The following is a 24,312-nucleotide window of genomic DNA, read 5'->3' as shown; positions in this document are numbered from 1 at the left end:
CTGTTATTTTTGCACCTTCCAAAATCTGCTCTACTCCCCACTGATCTTCTCAGTTCTTTTGTTCCTATTGAGTGTGTCTGTAGAATACTCCCAATGCTCTTTTCCTGTTTCTGACTGCTGACTCAGTATCCAATATCTCCACAATGCCCTCTCACTTTGCATCTGAGATACTAACCCTGATGAGCAATGCCACCCCCTCACCTCTTTTACCTCCCTCACTGCTCCTTTTGAAATATCTAAACCCAAAAACATCTATTCTTTCCCTTGTGATAAGCAAGTTTCTTTAATAGCTACAACACCATAGTTCAGTGTGTTGACCCATGCTCTAAGTTTATCGCTTGTTCCTGAAAAATTCTTGCATTAAACTAGACACACTTCACAGGCAGACTGCAATTTTACTTATCCACTGCTTATCATTTCTTGCAATCTCTGTACACTCTGTATCCACCTGTATACCAACTGGCCCATCCTCTGACCTATTACTCTGGGCCATATCCTCCTGCCAAACCTGTTTAAACCCTCTGCAACAGCTCCAGAAAATCTGCCCACAAAGATATTGATCTCCCTTGAGTTCAGATGTAACTCATCCTTTCTGTAAAGGTCATAACTTCACCAGAAGAGATCCCAGTGTCCACAAATCTGAAACTCTGCCCCCGCATCAATTCCTCAGGTGCATATTCACCTGTTAAATCATCCGATTTTTATGTCTGGCACAAGCGACAATCCAAAGGCCATTCCCCTTGAAATCATGCTTTTTGGTTTCCTACCTGGCTACCTGTATTCTGTCTTCTGCACTTTTCCTACTTATTTCATTTGTGCCAATATATACCATGACTTCTGGCTGCTCATGCTCCCCCTTTAGAATGCTGCGGACCTGATCTGAGGTGTCCCTGGCGCTGACACCTGGGAGACAACACGCCATTTAGGCGTCTTTTTCACGTCCACAGAATCTCCTGCTGCTCCCTTAACTATTGAATCCCCTATCACCACCCTGTTCCTCTTTTCTTCTGAGCCAGACTCATTGACAGAGACCTGATCACCCTGGTGAGATATTCCACCCCCAATAGTATCGAAAGTGGTACACTTGTTATTGAGGGGACTTGCCACAGGGGTATTCTGCCCTATCTATCCCCTTGCCGCTCCTGACAGTCATCCAGTTATCTATGTCCTTCACCTTGGGTGTAACTACCTCCCTGAAAACCCTGTCCTGTCGATCAACCCCTCAAACTCTCGAATGACCTGGAGCTCATCTACCTACAGTTCCAGTTTCCATACGGAGCTTCAGCGGGATGCACCTCATGTTATCAAGGAGACTGGAGTTCTTCCAAAACTGAAATAAAGAATACTGACTCTGGGCCGATTTTCACTACGCTAGCTATGCACTCATAGACAAATAAAGAAATAAACTTCTGTCTCTTTTCGCCAAAGCCTCAATCTCGCCACTCTAACCCTGGCCCACTCACACAATGGCCACTCCACTTAAATCTGGCTTCTTTTCATTGGCTCTTCCAAGTGCCTAATTACCCCGCGATCTCTGGCACGCAGTATGTGCCAACTGGCCCTGCTCACTTTTTCAAATCTCGCTCCCACAAAGTTCAAGCCAACAACTCCTCACGATCTCAGGTGAGCAGAATGTCCTGACTAGCCACACCCACATCCTCAAATCTTGCTCCAGTGCACAAGCCAACAGCTCCCCGCAATTACAGGCACACAGAATGTACCGACTGGCCCTCTAAGTTTTTGAAATCTCGCCCCCCCCCCCCCCACAGTGCACAAGCCAATGCAACCTCATGGTCTCAGGTGCACAGAGATGTGTTCCCTTCGCCATATGAAAAGAGGGAGTGAGAAAACAGAGAAACAATGACCCACTAACCTAACATCAGAAACAAGAAAAATGTTTCACAGCTCAATGTAGAGAACTTAGTCCAGCTGACCAGAAATGGAAAGCAAGTTTGGCTGGTTTGAGTTCTTTGAGTACAGTAGGTGAGGGGAATGTAGGGGGATGGCAGTGTTGGTGAAAGCAATGGATGTGGTGCCTGAGGATTTTCAGAACTCCTTCAATACAGCTCCAATAGGAGATTCCTAGTCGAGATTAGGGCACATGGAAGTGGGGTAATTAGGGGGCATTGACTGAGACCTGGTAACTAGAAAGAATGCAATAAGTAGGAATGACCAAGTCCTTCTCAGATTGGCAGGCTGTACCACTGCGTTGTGACAGGGATTGGTCTTTGTGCTCCGGCATTTTGCAATCTATTTCAATGATTTGGCTGAAAGAGCTAAATATCACATTTCAAAGTTTGTATATTACAGGAAGTTAAATGTGAATGTAAGTAATGACGTGGACTCAAAAGGCTTCATGGAAATGTAAACAAGCTGCATGAAAGAGCAAGAATATAATGTGAAACAAATTGTGGAAGAAGATTTGATTGTAGGGACAACAAACCTTCACCCCAGGCTGAGTGGACTAAGCAGTAACCAATCTGTGAACATGCGATTCATTCTTGGTTTAACAGATAACAGTGGAGGTTAATTATTGTATTGCTCTGTAGATTGGGATGCAGGCAGCTGAAGGCATGGTAATTTGAAGCCCAGGATGAAGACATGGGAATTCTGGATATTGGGGTACTGGCAGCTGAATGAAAGGGAACTCAAAGCTTAGGGTATAGAAGGCAAAGGAATTCTAGACATTTGGACACAGGCAGCTGAATGCATAGTTACTTATTTATTTTTAAAAAGATACAGTACAGTAGCAGGCCATTCTGATGCAGTAAGCCAGCGACCATCCAATTACACCCATGTGATTAATAAACTTATCATCTGTATGTCTTTGGAATGCGTGAGAAAACCAATGCACACGGCAGATGGAACTTAATGCAGACACGTGTGAGGTGTTGCACTTTGAGAGGACAAACCAGGCCAAGGCTTATATAGTGAATGGTACGACTCTGAAGTGTGCCGTGGAACAAGAGAGTATGAAAGTAAAGATCCATAATTCCTTGAAATTGGTGTCATGCGTAGATAGCGTCATAAAGAGCGATTTTGGTACATTGGCCATCATAAATCAGAGCATTGTGTAAAACAACTGGGTTGTTGTGTTGAAGTTGCTCAAGACATTGGTGAGGCTAAATTTGGAGTACTGTGTGCAATTCTGGTCACCTACCTACAGGAAAGATATCGATCAGCTTGAAAGAATGCAGGGAAAGTTTACAGGATTTCACAGGATTTGAGGACCCGAGGTATAAGAAAGGGTTGAACAGGAGAATGAAGTATTCAAAATTATGTGGGATATAGATAGGGTGAATGATTGCGAGCTTTTTCCCATCAGTTTGAGTAAGACTGGAAGTTATAGCTTAGGGTGAATGGTGAAATATTTAAGGGGAATCTGAGAGGAAACTTGTTCACTCGGGATGGGGGGGGCGGAGGTGGTTGAAGTCTGGAACAAATTACCAACGGAAGTGGTAGATGTGGGTTCAATAGCAATATTTAAGAGAAGTTTAGATAGGTACATGGATGGCAGAGGCTGGGGAGATATGGTTGGGGTGCAGGTAGATGGGACTAAACAGAAGATCAGGTCAACATGGACTAGATGGGATGAAGGGCCTTTTTCTGTGCTGTAGTACTTTATAATTCTCAAACTAGCAAGACTGGCATGGATATGGTGAGCCGAATATAGCTGAACCTTGCTTCTATGCTGTATAACTTTACGACACTGTAGCCCTATAAGAAAACATTATGCTGATAAAAGATCAAGGCTTTTAGCATTATTATTCTCTTGGGTCTGGTGATTTTAATTCAATATTTTCATTTTTTTCAACAATCTGTTCACCAGCCAATCCCAGTAAAAAGTCTCATTTTTTATCTCTGTCAGCACAGTGTTCTTAGATAGAAGCAGTCAATGACAATATCTGTTTTTCTTTGATGTGTGTGATCCAGATCATCCTGCTCCAATGGACTTCAAAATTTTGCCCAAAAGTCAAACGTCTCTGAGGCTGACATGGCAGCAGATCCCTGCAATTCTCGAGGAAAGTATCTACCACATTGAGTGTCACAGTACCAATGACAGTATGGGTCAGCCTACCATCCTGGAGGTCCCCAGTAACCTCTCCAGCCTGGATATTGAAGGTCTGCAACCCAAGCAGCAGTACCAGTGTCGCGTTTGGGCACAGAGCAAAATATTCGGGGAATGGTGTGATATGATGACCACGTGGACATACAGCAATAGTAAGTTCTTCCTTCTTGGTGTCGGTTCACATTTATTGACGCAATCTAGTCCAGCGAGGTTTGTAGGATTTGACTGATGGATTAGAGTTGGAAGTAATGGGCATGTTAGAACAGGAAGAGGGAGGTGGTGTGGGGTACACATGGAACCATATATATTGTCCAAGGATGCAGCCCCGGGCAATTCGTAAGAAACCTAATTCAGAAGGTGATAAGAGTGCAGAACTTGTGCTCACTGAGAACTTGGAAAAATACACCAGGAAGAACAGAACAGCAAGACCTGGGTGAGCTGAAGAGGAAAGTTGGTGGGTACATAGAAAGTGAAGGCCAACAAAGTCCCCTTACAGATGGAAATGGAAGACTATACAATGAAGAATATAGAAATATCAGAGGAATTAAACAATTACTTTATTCTGTCTTCATTGGAAGCGTCTGACAGCATGGAAATTAATTCTTCCTTCTGCCAGCTCCATAATTAGAATGAAGAACAAATCCACTATCCAGCCCTCAATGTTCAGCTTTCTATGTTATGGCATTTCAAGTACTCGTATAAATATCTTCCCGTTGTTAGAATCTCTGTCGCCATCACCCCTCAGGCAGTGCATTCCAGATTTCAAACATCCTTGGATAATAAAAATATTTCCTTGCCTTATCTTAAACCAAGCCTAGACACGCTTGGTAGTGGTAATGCTTTCCAACACTTACCCTTTCTGTGCCCTCATAATTTTTAGTTTTCTAAGGTCCTCCTCTGCTTTTCTGCTCCAAGGAAAAGAAAATTGGCCTGCTCAGTTCTCCATCACAAGCAACATCCTGGTTTACCTTCTCTGCTCCCTATCCACTGTGCAAATCATCTTCCTACGGTGTGGTGACTTCAAATGAGGCCCTTTGGGTAGTACCCTGCAAAACCTGCAGTACTACAGTCGTCTTAACAGTCAATGAAAGACAGAGGAGCAGATATGTAGACAAATTAGAGAGAAATATGTGACTAATAGATACATGGCTTCAACTTTCCCAATCACTTACGATGAAATGTTTATAAAGACAGAATTTTTAAAGTGCGCCCACTTTAAAGTCAGTCAGTACATAGGATAAGATGAACTGTATTTCACATTTCACCTTGTTATGATCTTGTCTCTTATTGTTTATCTGCACTGCACTTTCTCTGTAGCTGTTACACATATTCTACATTCTGTTACTAATTTTACTTTGCTTTACCTCAATGCATTATGTACTGACGTGATCTGTATGAAAAATATGCATAACCAGCTTTTCACTGTATCTCAGAACATGTGACAGTCATAAACCAACTCCAATTCCAAGATCAGACCTAATCTCTGAAAGTACACAAGTGGATGTGATGTCAATAGGAGAGCATATGGGAGATGGAGATTATAACTCTGTAGATTTCTGGGAAGCCATGGAAAGGGATGAGGTTTTTCTTGATGTGAAGATCCTGAACTAGGGGAGGATACTATTTTACTATTGCTAAACTGGAAGCAGCTATTTGAAGGTCTAATCAAACAAATGGCAACATCAACACACCTCACTGATTTCTTCAGCAGATTGCTTGTTGCTCTATCAAGTGGGAGTTGCTCAGAAGTGAAACAGTGAGATCAGGACCAACATGTTGCTTTAAGGATGGAAGTCTAACAAACCCTCGCTATCAGGAGATATTGTGAGCTGGATAAAGAAAAGAAATTAAAAGTATCCAGCATCTATTTTGAAAGATGGTCCATCAGTGGTATAGAAAGTCAAAGCCAAGGATACTGCATATCTTTATAGATCTGCCTTTAGAGATTTGGGTGCCTAATCCACTGCAGCTCACTCAGTCAGACGTTACCAGGATTTCAGCTTCACACTGATCATTCAGTCAGGACCGTAGTGCGATTAATACTTGGGTCTCATTATTTTTAACAGAACGACCTCCTGCTCCTACCAACATCAAAATTTTTAACATCTCCGATTCCTCGGCTTTCATATCCTGGGCAATTGAAGATGGCAACTCAATATCTTCTGTTATCATACGTTACAAAATCTACGGGGCAGATGACTACACTCAGGAGACAGAAATCAAAATAAAAGACAACATTTCACAGTTCCAATTGCGAGGTCTGGAGCCAAATTCACCTTACCTGGTGGAACTCTGTGCGAAGAACAACATTGGGGAGAGTGAACCCAATCTAACAATGGAACTGCACACGCTACAAAAGTCTACAGGTACGACCTTTTCTCCATAAGTGAATATGACCAAGTAATTATCATGTGTACTTTCATGACATGCTGGTGTTATAGTTAATCTAATTTCCAAAAAGACAAAATTAATTTACATCTATCTTTATCTGTTGTAACAACTGTGGGTGAGTTGTCATTCTAATCTGAATAATCTCAGTTGAGAAAATTGCCAAGGGAGTATTCTGTGTTTGTTCATCTATCTCTACTTTCATATATGTTCTCCTTCTGGTCAACTAACAAGGTACAAACTTACTTCTCTCATCTTCGAGTGGGGTCTGCTCAGTGTTCTACCGAGAGACTCCTAGCTAAGAAATACTTAATCTTAAATTTCTTGTCTTTTTTAATCCTTCTGTGTTACCGCTCTGCTCTTGATTCCATATCCCAACAGGCCCTTACAACCATGCCCATATCTCTGTCCACCACAGAGATGGACAACCATGTCCACCACTCCAGCCACTACACCCTGCAGCTGTCAATCCCCCAGTATCTTCAGCAAGTGCTGTGGAACAGGAATTTGTACTTGGTGAAGGGAGATGTTGGAATTCTGAACTAAATTAACTTTCAAATGGAGGACTTATTAGAAGCCTTAGGTCTTAATATTGGATAAATCCATAGGACATTATGTGTATCCCAGGCTGCTGTAGGAGGAAATGGAGAAAGTATTTAAATCTTTGCTGCCTTCAGCAGAGCTGCCAGGTGACTGCAGGACAACAAATGCAATACCTTCATTCAAGGTAGGCAGCAGTTAACTAGAGTCAATGAATCTAACATCCATGCAAACCAAAGACCAGCACCTCACATTCCATTGGGTAGATTACAACCCAATGGTATGAGTATTGAACTTCCCATTTTCAGTAACCCCTACCCATGGTACTCTCCTCCCACACCCACAACTCTTCCATTTCAGATTACTTTTCCCTTTGTTCATATCTCCCATCCCTCCGTCATCCCCTATCCATTGTTCTCTATCTATCTGGCTCCACCTATCACTTACCAGCCACTACCCAACCAACCTCCTCTTGTGCGGCATTATACTAGCAAGTCTTTCCTCTTCTGTCTTAGACCTTATGCAGGATCATAACCAAAAAAAAATCAGCTTACACATTTAAACCTTCACAGACCCAATGAGTTCTTCCACTATTTTTCACTGACTAAAGTAACTCCTGATTCCCAGATGCAAGAGCCACTATCAGTGGACGATGATTAGCTTGATATAAGAGTAATAATGAGATCATTTATCTTTGGACGTATGAGCCCTGTGCACTACTTTAAACTGTATCAACACATATTTAACACATATAGAAGATGAATTAACTAATTGAAGAATTTTTTCCCATTTTTCAATTGGTGTAATAATCTTAAGTTCTCTTTCCCAATCACTTTTAATTTTATTAGATACATCAGGACATAAATTCATAATTATATTATAAATAATTGCTACAACACCTTTCTGAGAAAGATTTAAATCGAAAATTTTTTCCAAAATATCCATTGGATATAAGTGTGGAAAATTAGGAGAAACAGTAATTAAAAAGTTTCTAACCTGTAGATATCTAAAAAAATGAGATCTGGGTAAATTATATTTATTAGATAGTTGATCAAAGGACATAAAACAATTATCCAAAAATAAGTCCTATATGTGATAGATGTCATTCCAAGATAGCTTCTTTAACTCACGTGTTTTGGTCATGTCCTTTGTTGAAAAAATATTGGAAAGATATTTTTGATATTATTTCAACGGTTTTGAATATAGACTTACAACATCCCCCAGTTACTGCTATTTTTGGGTTACCAATGATAGAATCAAATCATTTAACCTCTTCAGCTCGTCGGATGATTGCATTTCTTACTTTAATGGCAAGAAGATCCATTTTGCTGAATTGGAAAGAGATTAACCCTCCTACTATATTTCACTGACTCTCACAAACTATGTTGTGTTTAAATTTGGAAAAAATTGGAAGTGTGGTTTATGACCCTTCCATTAAATTCAAAAAGACTTGGAGGCCATTTATTCAGCATTTTCATATGATGTAATTTGACCATTTCCAAACTTATTTTACTCCTCTGTAATGTTGGTTGAGAGGAACGGAGTCGTCGACACTAAGGTTATCTTTTCTCCCATTTTTTACGATGTTAAAACAGTCCAAGTCTTTTTTTTTAGTTTAGTTGATTAATTCTGTTTAGATTAGTTTTTTTTGGGGGGGGTTATTGTATATTTTTTTCCTTTTTTATGAATTTTGTCTAGATATTTCTCTTTATTCTGTATTATTCATTGGTATCCTATATGATTGGGAGTTTTGTCAATTAAGTATTATTTGGTTTTATAATTACTCATGTTAATTATTACAATGTATTCCCAATAACTTTGTACTACTATTACATTTATATTTTATGAAACTAATAAAAAGATTGAAAAAGAAAGATGGTTAGCTTGATATCCTTAAACTGATCGTGCTCTTTAAAACTGTGATATCCTAAACAGATTCTGCCTACTGATCTATGCATTTAAATCTGAGTGTCTTTAGTAGAGTTTGCTATTTAAAGTTCATAATGTTTTGTCTTGGGAATCAAAGTTGGCGGTGTAAACATCAATAGATATGCAGGTGACACTGTGTTAATTGCAAGTACGGAGGAAGAACTACAAAACTTAATTGACATAATTGTTGAAGAAAGTGCAAAAATGGGTCTATTTATCAACTGCAAAAAGACAGAATGTATGGTGATATCCAAAAGAAGGAGAATCCTATCTGCAGGCTGAGAATAAACGGGGAAGACATAAAACAAGTACAGAACTTTTGCTACTTAGGAAGCTGGGTGACATCAGATGGCAGGTGCAACTTGGACATCAAAAGAAGAATAGGGATGGCAAAAGACACCTTTACGAGAACGAAGAGTATACTGACCAATACTAAACTAGGCATGACAACCCACCTCAGAGTACTGAAAAGTTATGTTTATCCAGTTATGTTATATGGCTCAGGATGTTGGACAATATCTAGTAACATGAGGAAACGAATTGTAGCAGCAGAGATGTGGTTTTTGAGGAGGATGCAAAGAATATCATGGACTAAACGAATATCTAACGAGGATGTCATGAACAGAGCAAACACAAAAAGAGAAATAACGTATAAGATCACGAAAAGGCAACGTAACTTCATTGGACATATGATTAAGAAAGAGGAGTTAGAATGCACGGTGATTATGGGAAAGATTGAAGGGAAGAAAGCAAGAGGAAGACAAAGACAAATGATGATGGGGATAGCAGCCAGAGAACTGGAAATGAATACCAATGAATTGATCCACTTGACCCGAAACAGGAATGTGTGGGCCATGGCGGTCAAAGCTCAAACTGGGCATGGCACCTGACGATGATGATGAATGCTTTGTCAAATCAAAATAGGATGTTACAAAGATGCTACTGTCCTCTAACTTTGTAGTTTATATAACTGATGTAACAATTATCAGCATTTAGATGTTTGCTGTCTTCAGATGATGAATATTTGATTGCAGAGTATTTATTAAGTGCTGTTTGTGTGGAGCCTCCATGACCAGTGGAGAAGTAGTGAAGTTCTCTAGTCTTCTCCCTTATCTGGAAGGTTATTGGCTCTGTAAAAATCCACATCGCTGCTCCTTTAAAGCTCATTAAAAAGACCATCAAGGGACTTCCAGTCAAGATGGCGATGGTTTAGTCGCTAGAAGCTATCGCTCCATTCTATTTCTTATCTCCGCACCCTTTCTCTCCCTTTTTTTACTCCAAACTGTTAAACATTTTATTCTCCTTCCTGCCTGCGAATATGCCTGTTTTATAATGGCTTCAAAGATCACCAAATCGGGGAAAAAAGATGTTCCAGCAGTCGGTCTTGCGGGCGAAAACATTATCTTGATACTAGAACAACACTGACAGGAGATAATAACTGAATTTAAGTCTTCTTTCAGTTCGTTAGAATTGAAATTGGATCAAATTAAATCCAAAGTTTAGGATCATGCCCAACGTTTATCACATCTCGAGTTTGCCACAGATGATTTAGACCACCGTTTTAAAGAGTTGGAAAACGTTTGTTCCAGCTTGAGAGATCATAACAGCAAGCTAATATCCAAAGTTACTGACCTAGAAAGTCAGAGCAGACGTCAAAATCTTCGTATTCTCGACCTGCCAGAGTCTATCGAACATGGATCTCCCGCTGAATTTTTCTCCATTTTGCTATGTGAGATTTTTAGGAACGATATACTTTGAAACCTGGCTGAGATAGACAGAGCTCATCATAATTTAGTGCCTAAGCCAGAGCCGGGGCGCAGGCCACGCCCAATAATTACTCGTTTTCATCGCTACCAGATTAAAGATCTCTTGGTTAAGGAAGCCTGTCGGAGAGGGAAGTTGGAATACAAGGGTCAACCAATTTGTGTTGTCGAGGACTATGCTCCCCAAGTTCTGAGTCTGCGAGCCGAGTATAAAGGAGTCATAAAAGAACTATATAATCGCGGATTCAGGCCTTCCCTTTGATTTCCAGCTCGCCTCCGAATAACTCTTACTAGTGGAGGCAAAAAGTGGTTTAACTCGGCTACAGAAGCTCAGAAATTTATCGATAGCCTCCCTGTTACTACGAGTCCCTCTGATTACTTATACTGGTGGAGAAGTACTTCTTTTTTCTCTGTTTTTTTTTCCTGATCTTTTTTTCTTAAGTCAGTAATTTTTTTTCATAGTTTTTTGTGGGTAGGTCATTGGGTAAAGCCTGTTTACTTGTTTTTATATTTTTTCTTAAATACTAGTTCATATCTTGTTTTCAAGTTAAGCTTAACAAATTTTGGTGGAATTGTTTTCCTTTTCACTCTGTATAACTTTAGTTTTTACTGCTAAAAGTTTTCTGGTTTTTAATTGATAAAAGATGGAGCTGATGATGATGTTAAGAGACAAGAAGTTGGGCTATGGGGTGAATTTTTGTGAAGAGCTTGCTGCTGCTTTTCGGTAGCTCTCTTGCCGTGGGGTGTGGGGGGGGGAGGGAACTCTAACGCTGATATTATTCATAGAACCTTTAGATACTTGCATTGTTAGGATGTATTTCTGTCCTGTTTTTCTTGTTTTATACTTTTGCCCCAGAGCTGTTACTTGAATTTCTAACAATGCTTATGCCTACTATCCTCTATCTTTTTTTTTAAAGGACAATGGTTAGTCCGTTGAATGTTGTAGGCTGGAATGTTAAGGGATTGAACCACCCTGTTAAAAGAAGGAAGGTGTTTTCACATCGTAAACAGCTCAATGCAGCAATTGCTTTTTTGCAAGAAATACGCATTCGCAGTTCTGATAACTCTCGTCTAATGTCAAGTTGGGTGGGACAGCACTTCCATTCTACTTTTCAGGCTAAAGCCAGGGGAGTCTCAATTCTTATAAATCAAAATGTTCCCTTTGAGCCTCATAACAAAGTATCTGATACAAATGGTCGTTTTATTATTGGCTTGGGGGAATTATATAAAATACTGGTAGTCTTGGCTAACTTATACGCTCCCAATTCAGATGATGTGGAGTTTTTTGATTGTTTCTTCCCTTTATTGCCTGAGCTGAGTTCATATTCTCTCATATTGGGCGGTGATTTTAATTGTTGGTTAGATCCAGTTTTGGATCGATCATCCTCTATTCCTAGACTACCAAGTAAATCTGCTTTATCAATTCAGTATTTCCTTTCCAACTATGGTATCTCCGATGTATGGCATTTTCTCCATCCAAATGAGAGAGATTACTCCTTTTTTTTTCATATGTCCATCACACTTTTACTAGAATTGATGGTTTTTTAATTGATAATCAGCTGATTCCATCTGTTTGCTCTTGTGACTATCAGAGTATATTGATTTCGGATCATGCCTCAGTCACCCTGTCTACAAATCTTCCTAGTTTCCCCAAATGAATAAGCATTGGCATTTTAATCCAACCTTGTTGTCAGATAATGACTTTGCAAAATTTATGGAGGACCAGATAACTTTTTTTAAAAATACTATCATGTCATCTGAAACCTCAAGTCAGGTTGTTTGGGACGCTATAAAAGCATATCTAAGGGGTCAAATAATTTCATATACAGGTTTCCCCCGTCATCCGAAGGTAGAGTTTTCCTATGAAATGGTTCATAAGCTGAAATGTCGTAAAGCAAAGAAGCAATTACCATTTATTTATATGGGAAAATTTTGTGAGCATTCGCAGACCCAAAAATAACCTACCAAATCATGCCAGATAACACATAAAACCTAAAATAACAGTAACATATAGTAAAAGCAGGAATGATATGATAAATACACAGCCTATATAAAGTAGAAATACTTTTCCACAATCATTACTGAACTGTTCCCCATAGCGAAAACTCACGCAAGCGCTGTTGGTATAAACGCGCTCTCCAGTAACCTTTAAATTATGAAGCTGCCAAATCTACCAAATAACACATAAAAATACACAGCCTATATAAAGTAGAAATAATGTATGTACAGTATAGTATCACTTACCGGAATTGGGAAAACAGCACCGAGCACACTGATGATGGTGTGTTAGACTGAGTTGTCGCAGGCTGGGTGGTGCAGTGGCCCCCACCCTCCAGGCTGCCGACCCGATACATTGCCGCGAAGAACGCAGCAGTAGCCAGGAGGCACACAGCACATTGTTAAGAAAAAAAGCCAAAATAAACTTGCTAATTAATTAGGTGCTGCCTGGCACGTAAATGTCGGCGCAGATCAGAGGCGATTGCCAATTGCATTGCCTCTGATCTGGGCTGACAATTATGTGCTAGGTGGCACCTAATTAATTAGCATGTTTATTTCGGCTTTTTTCTTAAAGGTGTGCTGTGCGCCTCCCGGCTACCGCTGCGTTCTTCGTGAATCGGTACAGTATCTGTCCGGGGCCCGGGTGTTGGGGTGGTGGGACACGGGGGTGTCATCTCATCGGCGATCAAGGCAGGCAGCTCATCTTCTCCTATGACTGCCGCCTCGATGTCGAAGGTCAAGGTTCATCGTCTGCTGTGGCTGATGAGGAAGGCTTTATCATTGCAGCGAAAATCTCACACAGATGCTTCACTTTCTGCATTTGGTTTTGATTGTTATCCTTTCCTCTTCCAATTGCATCAGCTCTTCATCTATCGGTTCTTGCTCATGGGATGCCAAAACCTCTTCAACATCATCTTCGGCAACTTCCACAAGCCAAACTCACTTTGTCCTTGCTTCGTTCACCACGATCGAAACACTTAATTATGTCTAGTTTTACGCTAAGTGTAACAACCTTACTCTTTCAGGCTTTTCCGACACCTTAGAACTCATCTTGCTAACGGCTGCTCAATGCAACGAGTTAAAGCAATGCCGTTCCGCCGGGGGAGAGCGGCTGCTCGGGGCGCACGCTGTCTTTTATTGCGCGCTGATTTTTTCACGCGCTAATTTTTTATCGCGCGCTGTCTTTCTTCGTAACAGTGAAAACACGTTCTGAAAGCGAAAACAGGGTACTAATGTAGGTCTTTCGTAACAGTGAGGTTTCGTAAAGTGAACATTCGAAAAGCAGGGGAACACCTGTACTGTGAATTTGAAAATAAAGACCTATAAAGAGCGATTAGATCTGGTCAATCAAATTAAAGCAACAGACCAACTATATGCCCAGACCAAAAATCCTGAGTTGTGTAAGAAACGAGTGGAACTTCAAACTAAGTTTAACCTTATTTCCACTCACCCAATTGAACGCCAACTTTTGGAAAGTAAGAGCCGGTTTTATATCCATGGTGATAAATCTGGTAAATTTTTAGTTAACCAACTAAGACACTCTAAAGCTAAACAACATATTACAAAAATTTGAATGGGAAACGGGAACATTACCTTGAATCATTCTGGAATTAATGACACATTCAAGAATTACTATTCTCGACTCTATACTTCTGAATCTTTAAATGATAATATTTCTGTCGAGCATTTCTTAAATAGTTTAAATATTCCTACGCTTTCTCCTGATCTCAAAGCAAAACTGAATGAGCCATTATCATTAGAGAAAATATCCTCAGCTATTCCTGTACTACAGTCTGGTAAATTTCCTGGACCTGATGGGTTCTCTGTAGAATCCTATAAATCATTTACCTCACTGTTTTCGCCTCAACTAATTTTAGTTTTATCCAACTCGTTTAAACAAGGTAAGTTGCCAGCATCATTTAATGAGGCATGTATCATCCTTTTAGCGAAAAAAAGGTAAAGATCCATCAGAGTGTTCTTCGTACAGGCCGATTTCTTTGCTAAATGTTGATGTTAAAATTTTGGCTAAAGTTTTGGCCCGCAGATTGGAGAACATTCTACCCTTAATTATTTCTGAAGACCAAACTGGTTTTATTAAAAATCTCCTCCCTTTTTTTAATATACGGCGTCTATTTAATATCTTATACTCACCTTCAGCTGGGATTCCCGAATGTGTCATTTCTCTAGACACGGAGAAAGCATTTGATCATGTGGAGTGGTATTATCTTTTTGTGGTTTTAGAAAAATTTGATTTTGGACAAAGTTTTATTACGTGGATTAAATTGTTATATTCACACCCCACTGCTTCTGTCTTGACCAACTCTCAGTAATCCCAACCTTTCAACCTTAAATGTGGCACCTGGCAAGGGCGCCCTTTAAGTCCCTTACTTTTTGATCTGGCCATACAGCCATTGGCGATTGCGTTTCGTAGCTGCGCTGAATTGATGGGGATTTGGGGGGGGGGGGTGTTGAACACAAAGTCTCTCTTTATGCTGATGATCTTTTACTTTTTATCTCAAACCTGACTACCTCCTTATCCCCAATGTTTTCACTCCTTGACAAATTTAGCCAGCTTTCTGGACACAAATTTAATTTACGTAAGAGCAAACTCTTTCCAATAAACAGAGAAGCACAAATATTAGAATTTCATAGCTTCCCTTTTAAAGTAGTAAATAATCATTTTACTTCCCTTGGCATTACAGTAACAAGGAATTATAAGCATCTTTTTGGAGAACATTTCACTAATCTTTTAAATCATACAAAACAGTCTAGTACAGTGGTCACCCCTGTCTATGTCTTTGATAGGTCGAATTAATGTTGTTAAAATGTATATCCTTCCTAAATTTTTATACTTATTTCAATCTTTACCGATTTTTATTTCTAAAGTTTTTTTTGACTTGTTAGATTCTATTATTTCGTCCTATCTATGGAAGGGCAAACATCCCAGACTAAATAAAGCTCACCTTCAAAAACCTAAAAGGGTAGGTGGCATGGCCTTGCCCAATTTTTGTTTATATTACTGGGCAGCCAACATACGTTGTCTTATCTTTTGGCCTTACTTTTATAATCAGTCTGACTGCCCAAAATGGGTGGCAATGGAGTTGAACTCTTATAAGAATTTCTCCATTTCCGCACCTCTTGGATCCGTACTTCCTTGCCATCTGCCTAAGCCAGTTGTTAATCCTGTCATCAGAAACACTCTGAGAATATGGGCTCAGTTCAGAAAATATAATGGTCTTCACGGTTTCTCTCTCTCCAGTCCTATTCTACATAATCATCTTTTTCAGCCTTCTATGCAGGATTTCACATTTCAAGACTGGCACAGAAAGGGCATTAGGTGCTTTGAAGATCTTTTCAAAGACAATCGCCTTGCAACTTTTGAACAACTGTCTGTAAAGTTCAACCTACCCAACACTCATTTCTTCAGATATCTCCAAATTAGACATTTTATCAACCTTTTAATACCAAACTTTACTGAGGTACCCAGTAAAAATGTTGTGGACTTGTTTCTTTGTATGAACCCATTGGGTAAAGGTTTGATACCCACTATTCGAGACATGTTAGCGATTTTGAGGCGAGCCCCCTTTGACAAAATTAAAACTGCCTGGGAGCATGATTTAAATTTTCCTCTGTCCGACGAGGTTTGGGATTGAATTCTCAAGTCAGTTAACTCAACTTCTTTATGTGCTCGCCACTGCCATTTACAGTTCAAGGTTGTACACAGGGCTCATATGTCTAAAACTAAATTATCGTGGTTCTGTCCTGATATTAGTCCCTGTTGCGACAAGTGTAAAGGGGGCGAGGCTTCCCTTATTCATATGTACTGGGCTTGTCCTAGCCTGGAGAAATTCTGGAGAGATGTCCTTTTAACTTTATCCCATATAGTTAATTACTACTTGAAACCTAACCCTCTGATTGCTCTTTTCGGCACCTCGGGAGAAGTTGACGTGCATCTGAGTCCAACTAAACGTCGTACATTGTCTTTTGCCTCCCTTTTGGCCAGACATACAGTCCTTCTTAGGTGGAGAGATGTTGCCCCACCCACTCATGCTCAATGGCTCAGAGACATTATGTCCTGCTTAGACCTTGAAAAGATTCATTACCCACTTCTTAATTCGAACATAAGGTTCCAAAAGGTGTGGGTACCTTTTCTTGAATATTTTCATAATGCCCGTTTAGATTAAGGGTTCATCCCTCCTTTTTATCTTTTACATTTAAATCCCTTACTTCCAGCTTCTTTCGGTTAAGATTTACGTTTTTTTTAAATGTGTAAACATATTATAGCTCAGGTAGTAAGCAATATACCTTCTTTTTATAAATACAGCTCTGTGGTGATAAAAGTTCTGATTAACTTTTCTATATATCGTAAGGTTGGCTTGGAGTTGGGTAGTGGGAGGGTGGGGTGGTAACTAACTTTATACGATTCTACTATGGGTGCTTTTCCTTAACTATTACGAACTGTGCATTTGATATGTTTGTTTTGCACTGTATAAACCTCTTTTGTTACTGGCTTTTTTGTTGTTGTATTGTAGAAACATAAACAATTAATTAAAAAAAAAAGACCATCAAGGTGATGTTGATGGCCAGAGAGAGAATAACCTGCAGGTTTCCAGGAAATAAAGAGAGTGAGAATGGGTCTATTGTAATTGTTCTCCTAGAAGCCAGCATGGAGTGTAAAGTAAAAAGTTAAAGGAGATCAAGGCCTTGAGGTGTGGAGTGGAGTTCCTAAAATAGCCCAGGGTCCAGGGCAAAGTATTTAAGCTCTGTTGAGAGCTGAAGAAGCTGAATTGTTCTCATGGGTAGGGTAAGAGGGGCTTTGATATATGCCTACATGAAAGGGCAATGAATATAAGAATTGGGGTGGGGTGGTTCAAATGCATTGAATATATCACTCAAGAAAGCATGTTGCAGCTGAACCAAACTCTGATCAGTTCACACTCGGAGTATTGTGTCCTCTTCTGGGTTGGCCCATTACAGCAAAGATGTGAAGGCAATGGGAGGATATGGAAGAAGCTGTTTGGATTAGAGAATGTTAGCTATAAACAAAGGTTGGACATACTTGGGCAATTTTCTCTGGAGCAACAAAGGCTATGGAGAGACCTTATAGAAGTTTATAAAATTATAAGAGACATAGAGTATATCAGAGTCTTATTCCCAGAGTGGAAATATTAAGCGCTGGAGGACTTAGCTCTATGGCGAGACTTTGAAAGCTTACAGGAGATGAGGAGGAACTGCTTTTGCCAGAGAGTGGTGAATCTGTGGAATTCTCTGCCCAATGAAGCAGTGGAGGCTACCTCTGTAAGTATATTTAAGAACAAGGTTGGATAGATTTTTGCATAGCACGGGAATTAAGGGTTATGGGGAAAAGGCAAGTAGGTGGAGATGAGTCAATGGTCAGAAGAGGGCATGACCCTGATGGTGAAGATACTTATTGATGGATGCTGCCATCTTCTTGAAGGTGTCCTCAATGGTGGGTGGGGATGTCAGGATGGGAGGGGGTTGTGACCATGATAGGGCTGGGTGAGCCTACAGCCCTCTGGTGCCTTTGTGATCCAGTGCATTGGAGCCTCCATTCCAGGCTGTGGTGTGTGTATGGAATTGAGGTAGTCAGTGAGCAAAAGGGCAGCTGAACAATTGGTTGGCACACAATAGATAGTGATCCTTTATCGATTCACTGCGTACGGCTGAGGTACTGTATATCTGAGCACTGGTGCTGTTTCTTACAGCTTACACTGAGCAGAAGACTGGACACCTACTGCTCTATGCTATCCTGGGATCAGCAGGAATGACCTGCCTGACCATTCTACTGGCCTTCTGTATTGTGATTCACTTCAAACAGAATAACTTCCAACGGAGAATAGTTCAAGCTTTTCAAAACAGCACGGTAAGTTTGCAGAATTAAGCTCTGATCTTCCAACTGCTTTATTTTTAGACATGTTATACATATATTATAAACAACAGGTAATGAGGGATATTGTTAGAACATTCAATATTAAGGATGAGGTTTCATGGTATTTGGAGGCACATGATAAAATAGGCCAAAGTCAGCATAGTTCCCTGGAGGGGAAATCTGAGGAAAAAATAGGCAGAAAAGACAAAGAGTTAGTATGTGAGGAGTTTTCGATGGCTCTGGGCCTATGCTCACTGGAGTTTAGAAGAATGAGGAGGAGTCTCATTGAAACCTATTGAATATTGAAAGGCCCAGACAGAGTGGATGTGGAGAGGAGGTTTACTACAATGGTGGTCTAAGGCAGATGGGCACTGCCTCAGATAAGAAGGACATCCTTTGGAACAGAGATGAGCTGGAATTTCTTTAGCCAGGGGTCGGTGAATCTGTGGAATTTATTGCCACAGACAAGTCATTTGGCATGTTTAAAGTACACATTCATAGGTTACATGGAGAAGACAGGAGAATGAGGATCAGCCATGGTGGAGTGGCAGAGCAGACTTGATAGGCCGAATTCTGCTCCTATGTCTTATGGTCTTGCTGCAGATACAGGACATTGTGAGAGAGGATGGAGAGCAGCATAGAGCGAAATCTATATAGATACCAATGATATAAGCAGGAGCAGGAATGGGGTCCTATAAAGTGATTTTAGGCTTCTACATAGAAAGTTAAGAAGCAAGATTTCTAGGGTCATAATCCCAGAATTTGTGTATCATCAGGCCTCTCTTCGAGGGCAGTCAGGTTATGTACAAACAAGAAGGTTTGCATCTGAACTGGTAGGCTGTTGATATCCTCACTGGGAGGTTTGCTACTCAGTGGGTTTAAACTGGTGTAACTGGGGATTTGGTAACTGCAGCAGCAGAGCAACCGGTGGTTGGGTGAGAGCAGGTTTGCGAAGCGTTGAGGATCTGCTGGTGGACTTGCTCCTGGGCCTGGCCAAGAAGGCCATTCACATGTCTAGGTGGCGGAAAGTCAAGAGCTCTGCCAGGGTCGACTGCCTGCTCCTCTTCCTAGGATGCTTTCATACCTGGCTGTCTTTGGAGAGGGGGCATGCCGTCACCATGGGTACAGTGGGGAATTTCCAGGAGTGGTGTGCTCCCCACAGGGAATTGACTGTTTTATAGGCAGTAGTAATCATATTTTAATCTAAATGTACTCGCTGTCTTGTAAATACTGAATGTTTGTGCCTTGTGTATCTGTTATGTAAATAAACTTCTATAGTTTTGGAAAAAATGGGGTGAGGGCAAGAAAGTTGGTATGACAAGTAAGACTAGTAAGGACGGTAATTAAACATGGTGGGACTGATGGGCTGAGAAAGCAATGGTAGAGGCATTATGGGTAAGGAGGATGAACCTTTAGAGCATGGAGAACATGGAATTGGGATGTTCTTGCCATTACAGAGACCTGTTTGTATGAGGGACTGGACTGGAAGCTCAGTGTTCCTAGGTGAGATGTGATATGGGGAGGAGTGAAAGAGCCAGAGGATTTGCACGATTGATAAGGGGCAACGTCCCGCAGAGAGGACACACTGGAGCTGTCATCCACAGAGGCAGATTGGGTAAAGTTCAGAAGCAGGATAGGTAAAAGTACTCAGGCAGGATATCAGAGAAACAGATATGAATACAGACTATGGAGAGGTGCACAAACAAATGGGTTGCCATAGTGGGGGCTTTATCTTCCCCATTATTTGCTGGAACTTCCTTAATACAGGAGACTTCAAAGGAGCGGGATTTCTTCAGTGCATCCAAGAAGGGTTCTTGAAACGGTATTAGGTTTAATATCACTGGCATATGTTGTGAAATTTATGGCTTTGCATCTGTAGTACATTGCAATACATAATAATAATAATAATAATAATAAAAACTAAATTATAATAAGTATATATTAAAAATTAAGTTAAACAACTAATGTAAAAAGAGAGAAAAAACGGCGGGGTCATTTTCGTAGATTCGTTGTCCATTAAGAAATCTGATGGTGGAGGAGAAGAATCTCTTCCTGAAAGAATCTGCTGAGTGTGTGTCTTCAGGCTCCTGTACATCCTCCTCGATGGTAGCTGTGAGAAGAGGGCACGTCCTGGGTGTTGGGGATCCTTAATGATGGATGCCAGCTTTTTGAACTTTCAGCTCTAAAAATGTCCTGGATGCTGGGAAGGCTAGTGCCCGTGATGGAGCTGGATGAGTTTACAATTTCTGCAGCTTTTTCTGATCCTCTGCAATGGCCCCTCCATACCAGACGGTGACGTAACCAGTTAGAATGCCCTCTAGAGCACTTCTGTAGAAACTTGTGAGTGCCTTTGGTGACATGCCAAGTCTTCTCAAGCTCCTAATGAAATATAGCTATGTTAGTCAAGTCCACAGCTAAAATTAGACTGGGCCCTTGTAAATATCAGGAAAGTGCTCAAGCAGGTGATTGGGAAGGCCAAACAAAGCCACGAAATATCTTTAATAAGCAGGATCAATTATAATCTCAGGGTATTCTATACTTAAATTAAGAAAATAAGGATAACCAAGGAAAGGATAAAGGAGGGGATGTGCTTGCAATCAGAGCCAGTGGCTGAGGTACTGAATGGGTACTTTGCATCAATGTATTATGGAGGAGAACATAAAAATAGAGCAGTTCACAAATTACAGGCCCTATGGCCCATGTTGTTGTGTTGACCTTTTTAACGTAAGTATAGGGAAGAGCAGCGCAGAGGACAGTGAGAGACAGGATTCATGCACACGTGGAAAGTTATGGCCCGCTTAGCGACTTTTACCTTTGCTTTGTGTAGGACAAATTATGCCTGACAGGAATAATTTTTTTGAAGGTGACAATGTTGCTTGATAAAATTAAGGCAGTGGGTATTATCTACATGGGCTTAAGGAAGCCTTTTCATATAGTCCCTTATAGTAGGTTAATTCAGAAGATAAAGATGCCTGGGATCTAGGGTGAATTGCAAGCTTAGATTCAGAACTGGTTTACTCATTGAAGGCAGAAAATAGGAGTGAAAACCTATTAATCTGGCTGGAGGCCCAGTATTGGTGGTGTACCACAAGGACTGGTGCTGGGATATCTTAGTGATTGTTCGAGATATAAGGTAGTTCAATCATTCGGATGAAAATGTGAATGGGTGGATCATTAAGTACTCTGTGGCTCTGGCTGAGAACTTTTAATCTTTGCTGGACATTAGTGAGGTACAATATAACTGGAAAACATCAAACGTGGTCTCTGTTTTCAAGCATGACAGCAGAAGTCCAGGACAAATATGATTAAAGAGAAACTACAGCATCAAAGGCAAAAAGATAACTAAGGAAGAGCACAGAACCACTCAAGGATAAAGGAAGGAGCATATGTGGGAGACAGAGGATATGGGCAAAGTCCTAAATGAATACTTTGCATCAATATTTACCAAGGAGAAGACTGTGGAGGATCATGAGATGGAGTGTGCTAACACATTGTAGCGAAAGGAGAGGCAGGAAGACAGAGGGGGCAGCGCTGCTGCGTTGGTAAAAATAAAATCAAATAATCAGAAAGAGGTGATAGAGGGTTGGAAAATATTGACTCATTCTGTATGGATCTAAGGAACTGCAAGGGTAAAAAGACCCTGATGGGACTTCTATACTGACCCCCAAACAGTAATAAAGATGTAGTCTACAAATACAATGAGAGATAGGAAACACATGCCAAAAGGACAATGTTACCATAGTCATGGGGGATTTCAATATGCAGATAGATTGGGAAAATCAGGTAGGTGCTGGATTCCAAGATAGCGAATTTCTAGAGTACCTACAGGATGGTTTTTTAGAGCAGCTCATGGTTGAGCCCCCTAGGAGATCAGTTGTTCTGTATTCGGTGTTGTGCAATGAACCAGAATTAATTGGCATGCTTAAAGTAAAAGAATCATTAGGGGCAAGTAATCATAATATGATCAAATTCACCCTGAAATTTGAGAAGGAGAAGCTAAAGCCAGATATATCAGTACTACAGTGGAGTAAAGGGAAATGCAGAGGTGTGAGAGAGGAGTTGGCCAGAATTAATTGGAAAAGAACACTGTCAGAGATGATGGCAGAGCAGCAATGGCTGGAATTTCTGGAAGCAATTCAGCAGGTATAGGATGTATATATAACCCAAAGAGGAAGAAGAAAAGGCAAGATGACTCAACCGTACAAGAGAAGTCAAAGCCAACATAAAAGCTAAAGAGAGAGCATATAATAGAGCAAAAATTAGTGGTAAGTTAGAGGATTGGGAAGCTTTTAAAAACACTCAGAGGCAATTCAGAAGTAATTACGAACACAAAGATGGTATACAAAAATAAGCTAGCCAATAATGTTAAAGAGGATACCAAAGTTTCTTCAGATACATAAAGTGTAAAAAGAGATGTAAGAGTGGATATCAGAGCACTGGAAAGCAATGCTGGAGAGGTAGTAATGGGAGACAAGGAAATGGTGCATGAACTGAATACATATTTTGAATCAGTCTTCACTGTGGAAGGCATTAGCACTTGTCATACGAAGAGCATTTGATGGCTCTGGGCCTGTATTCACTAGAATTCAGAAGAATGAAGGGGGACCTCATTGAAACCTATTAAATGGAGAAAGCCTTTGACAGAGTGGATGTAGAGGCAATGTGGGAGAGTCTAAGACCAGAGGATCCAGCCTCAGAATAGAGGAGCATCCTTTTGGAATAGAGATGTCGAGGAATTTCTTTAGCCAAAGAGCCCTGAATCTGTGGAATTCTTTGCCACAAGCAGCTGTGGAGGCCAAGTCTTTGTGTATATTTAAGGCAGAGGTTGATAAACTTTTGATTGTTCAGAGCATGAAAGGATATGGGAGAAGGCAAGAGCTTGGGGCTGAGAGGAAAATTGGATCAGCCATTATGAAATGGTGGAGCAGACTCGATGGACGAAATAGCCTAATTCTGCTCCTATATCGTATGGCCTTATGGTCTTATATTAGGGCTTTTTGAGGTTGGTAAAAAAGTAATGTTAGATCTCTTAACGTGGAACTTACACAGAATAGCACGATGCAGACCCTTTGGGCTACATTGCTGTGCCGATGTTTTTGATGTACTCTAAGATCAATCTAACCTTTACTCTCCCCACCCCCCACACACACACATAGCTCTCCATTTTCATTCATCCGTGTGTATATCTAAGTATTTTTCCAATGCTCCTGATGTGTCTGCCTCTACCACCAGCCTTGGCAGGGTGTTCCACACACCCACCACCCTCTGTATAAATATCATACCTCTGACATCTACCCTACACTTTCCTCTGATCACCATAAAACCATGACTCCTCGTGCAGGTTATTTCCACCCTGGGAAAGTATCTCTGGCTAGCCACTCAATCTAATCCTCTTATCATCGTGTACACTTCTATCAAGTCACCTCTCATCCTCATTCACTCCAAAGACAAAAGACCAGCTCTCTCAACCTATCCTCGTAGACTTGTCCTCTAATCCAGGCAACATTCTGGTAAACAACACACATCAAAGTTGCTGCTGAACGCAGCAGGCCAGGCAGCATCTCTAGGAAGAGGTACAGTCGACGTTTCAGGCCGAGACCCTTTGTCAGGACTAACTGAAGGAAGAGTGAGTAAGGGATTTGAAAGTTGGAAGGGGAGGGGGAGATCCAAAATGATAGGAGAAGACAGGAGGGGGGAGGGATGGAGCCAAGAGCTGGACAGGTGATTGGCAAAGG

General features: G+C 40.7%; 1 protein-coding gene across 1 annotated transcript in view; it reads left to right on the top strand.

Annotated features, from left to right (window-relative positions):
• The window catches only part of tek (TEK tyrosine kinase, endothelial), a 244,066-nt gene that overhangs the window by 131,487 nt on the left and 88,267 nt on the right, over window positions 1–24,312 (top strand). Inside the window, exons 12-14 of the mRNA XM_072258228.1 lie at window positions 3,934–4,221; window positions 6,136–6,435; window positions 18,414–18,571. Coding sequence (XP_072114329.1) covers window positions 3,934–4,221; window positions 6,136–6,435; window positions 18,414–18,571 — 746 coding nt within the window. The remainder of the gene's footprint in view (window positions 1–3,933; window positions 4,222–6,135; window positions 6,436–18,413; window positions 18,572–24,312) is intronic.

The sequence above is a fragment of the Mobula birostris genome, chromosome 5 (assembly GCF_030028105.1).
Source record: "Mobula birostris isolate sMobBir1 chromosome 5, sMobBir1.hap1, whole genome shotgun sequence".
Classification (NCBI taxonomy): domain Eukaryota; kingdom Metazoa; phylum Chordata; class Chondrichthyes; order Myliobatiformes; family Myliobatidae; genus Mobula; species Mobula birostris.
This window is presented reverse-complemented; position numbering and strand designations above follow the sequence as displayed.